This window comes from Chrysochloris asiatica, unplaced genomic scaffold (genome assembly GCF_000296735.1).
Source record: "Chrysochloris asiatica unplaced genomic scaffold, ChrAsi1.0 scaffold00062, whole genome shotgun sequence".
Classification (NCBI taxonomy): Eukaryota; Metazoa; Chordata; class Mammalia; order Afrosoricida; family Chrysochloridae; genus Chrysochloris; species Chrysochloris asiatica.
In genome coordinates this window covers 10,883,734-10,885,420 of record NW_006408580.1, presented here as the reverse complement: position 1 = coordinate 10,885,420, position 1,687 = coordinate 10,883,734, and the positions used below count along the sequence as shown (strand labels likewise).

At 58.2% G+C, this 1,687-nt stretch overlaps 1 protein-coding gene across 4 annotated transcripts in view; it reads left to right on the top strand.

Annotated features, from left to right (window-relative positions):
• Positions 1 to 565: 565 nt before the first annotated feature.
• DDX3X (DEAD (Asp-Glu-Ala-Asp) box helicase 3, X-linked) overlaps positions 566 to 1,687 on the top strand; it is a 13,882-nt gene continuing 12,760 nt past the window's right edge. For 2 of the 4 annotated variants that reach the window (XM_006864264.1, XM_006864265.1), the window contains exon 1: positions 771 to 901. In XM_006864264.1, coding sequence (XP_006864326.1) covers positions 857 to 901 — 45 coding nt within the window. In that variant the 5' untranslated portion in view covers positions 771 to 856. Of the gene's footprint in view, positions 902 to 1,687 lie in introns of all 4 variants that reach the window. The other 2 variants (XM_006864262.1, XM_006864263.1) reach the window with 2 other exon arrangements.

Here is a 1,687-nt window from a genome sequence, read left to right as displayed (position 1 = left end):
GAGCCTAAGGGGTTAAGGGAGGGGCCCTCTGACGATCAGGCCCGCCTCCGATGCCTAGGCAACCGCTTGGGCGGAGCTAGGCCGGTTGCGCGCGCCACCACTTCTTCCCACCCCCGCCCCCATCGCCCATCCGTCCCAGCTCCCTCCCTCCTCTTCCCCTTCTTCCCTCCCCCTAATTTTGAGCACTCCGTCTAAACCGCAATTCCTTGCTTCACAAAATGGCCACCTTGCTTGACACCTGCGGTCATGTGACATGCTGTCTTGGTTTCTAGCCGCTTTTTTCTTAACTCTAATTTCGGGGAGGGAACGTGAGAAACAGCCAGGACTGAGAACAGAGAAATCTCACAGTATCTCCAAATCCGGGCATTAAGAGAAGGACGAGTGACGAGAAAGGGCGAGCGCTAGAATAAAAGGAGGAGGGGCAATTTGGAGGTGTGGGAAGAAATCTCAGAGGCCTGGGCTTTAAAGTCTCCCCGCTGGTGGAAAGCGGGAGACGACAAATTCTCGCGAGATCTCGAGAATTTCAAGACCTACACAAGGATATTAGCGGAAAGCCGGCTAAGCAACACCATTAGGCGTTCGGAGCTCCAAGATTAGGCAACTAGGGGGTGGGAACGAAACTGAGTAGGAAATCCCGCGAGGATAGGACTAAGCGAATGCACAGTAGCCAGGCAGAAGTCGTAGCGGTAGGGGGAGGGCACACGCTTTACGTGCTGACGTAGCAGTCTTTCGAGTGGGTATATTAGGTCCGTGGCCGCGCCGTCTGCTTCAGAGCCGCAGTTCTCCCGTGAGAGGGTCTTTGCGGTGATTCAGACACACTCAGTAGAAGACTCCGAGTTCTCGGTACTCTTCAGGGATGAGTCATGTGGCGGTGGAAAATGCGCTCGGGCTGGACCAGCAGGTAAGCTTGCTATGATATGAGCCTGCTGGAGTTGGTGCACGAATCTCTCCCCTAACCTAACTTAATCTGCCCTATACGTGGCGCAGCGGTAACTGGCACCTTTGGTTTTAATTTCCTAGGCACTTTGGTTTGCATATGTTAATGCGCTGGGGCAGTGGAGAGACGGGGAGATGGCAGGAATGCTGCTTGGGGCTGTTGCTAGGGCCCGAGTCCAGACTTGGCCCGTGGTATTGTCCCCGGGCCGAGCACAATGGCGGCTTTTGTATGTGTGCGTGCGAGGCTGGGGGAGGGGGAGGGGTGCGCGTGCTCGCGGCGACGCGCACGCGCGAACCCCCGACGGATTAGTGACCGGTGGAGGGAGGGGGAAGTGCGCGACGCAGCGGGAAAGATTCACCCCCCCCTTTTTCTTTCTTTAAGTAATGGTCTCGAGGGTTTGGGTCTCGTTGAAGTCGCTGCTCGGATTTCTGCGTCGGGTTTTGTGTGCATGTGAACGGGAAGGGGGACCGCGGCTCCGGAATGTGGGGGGGGTTGGCCTTCGTTGGTGGGGGAGGTGGCGGCGGCCTCCTTTGTGTGATTCTGGCTGGCTGGGCGGCGTTTCGGCGCACTAGCGGGGAGAGGCCGGGCCGGCGCGAGGCTAGACTAGAAAGGAGGATGGGGTAGGCATCTTGTGCCTCCCCGGTTTCGTCTGCTGGAGCGAAAGGGCTTCTCGGTCTAGCCCCGCTTCCGCAGGAGCGGCGCGGCGGCTCGAAGAGCCGCGTTTCCGGAGTGGAAAGTTTTGTGACGCAG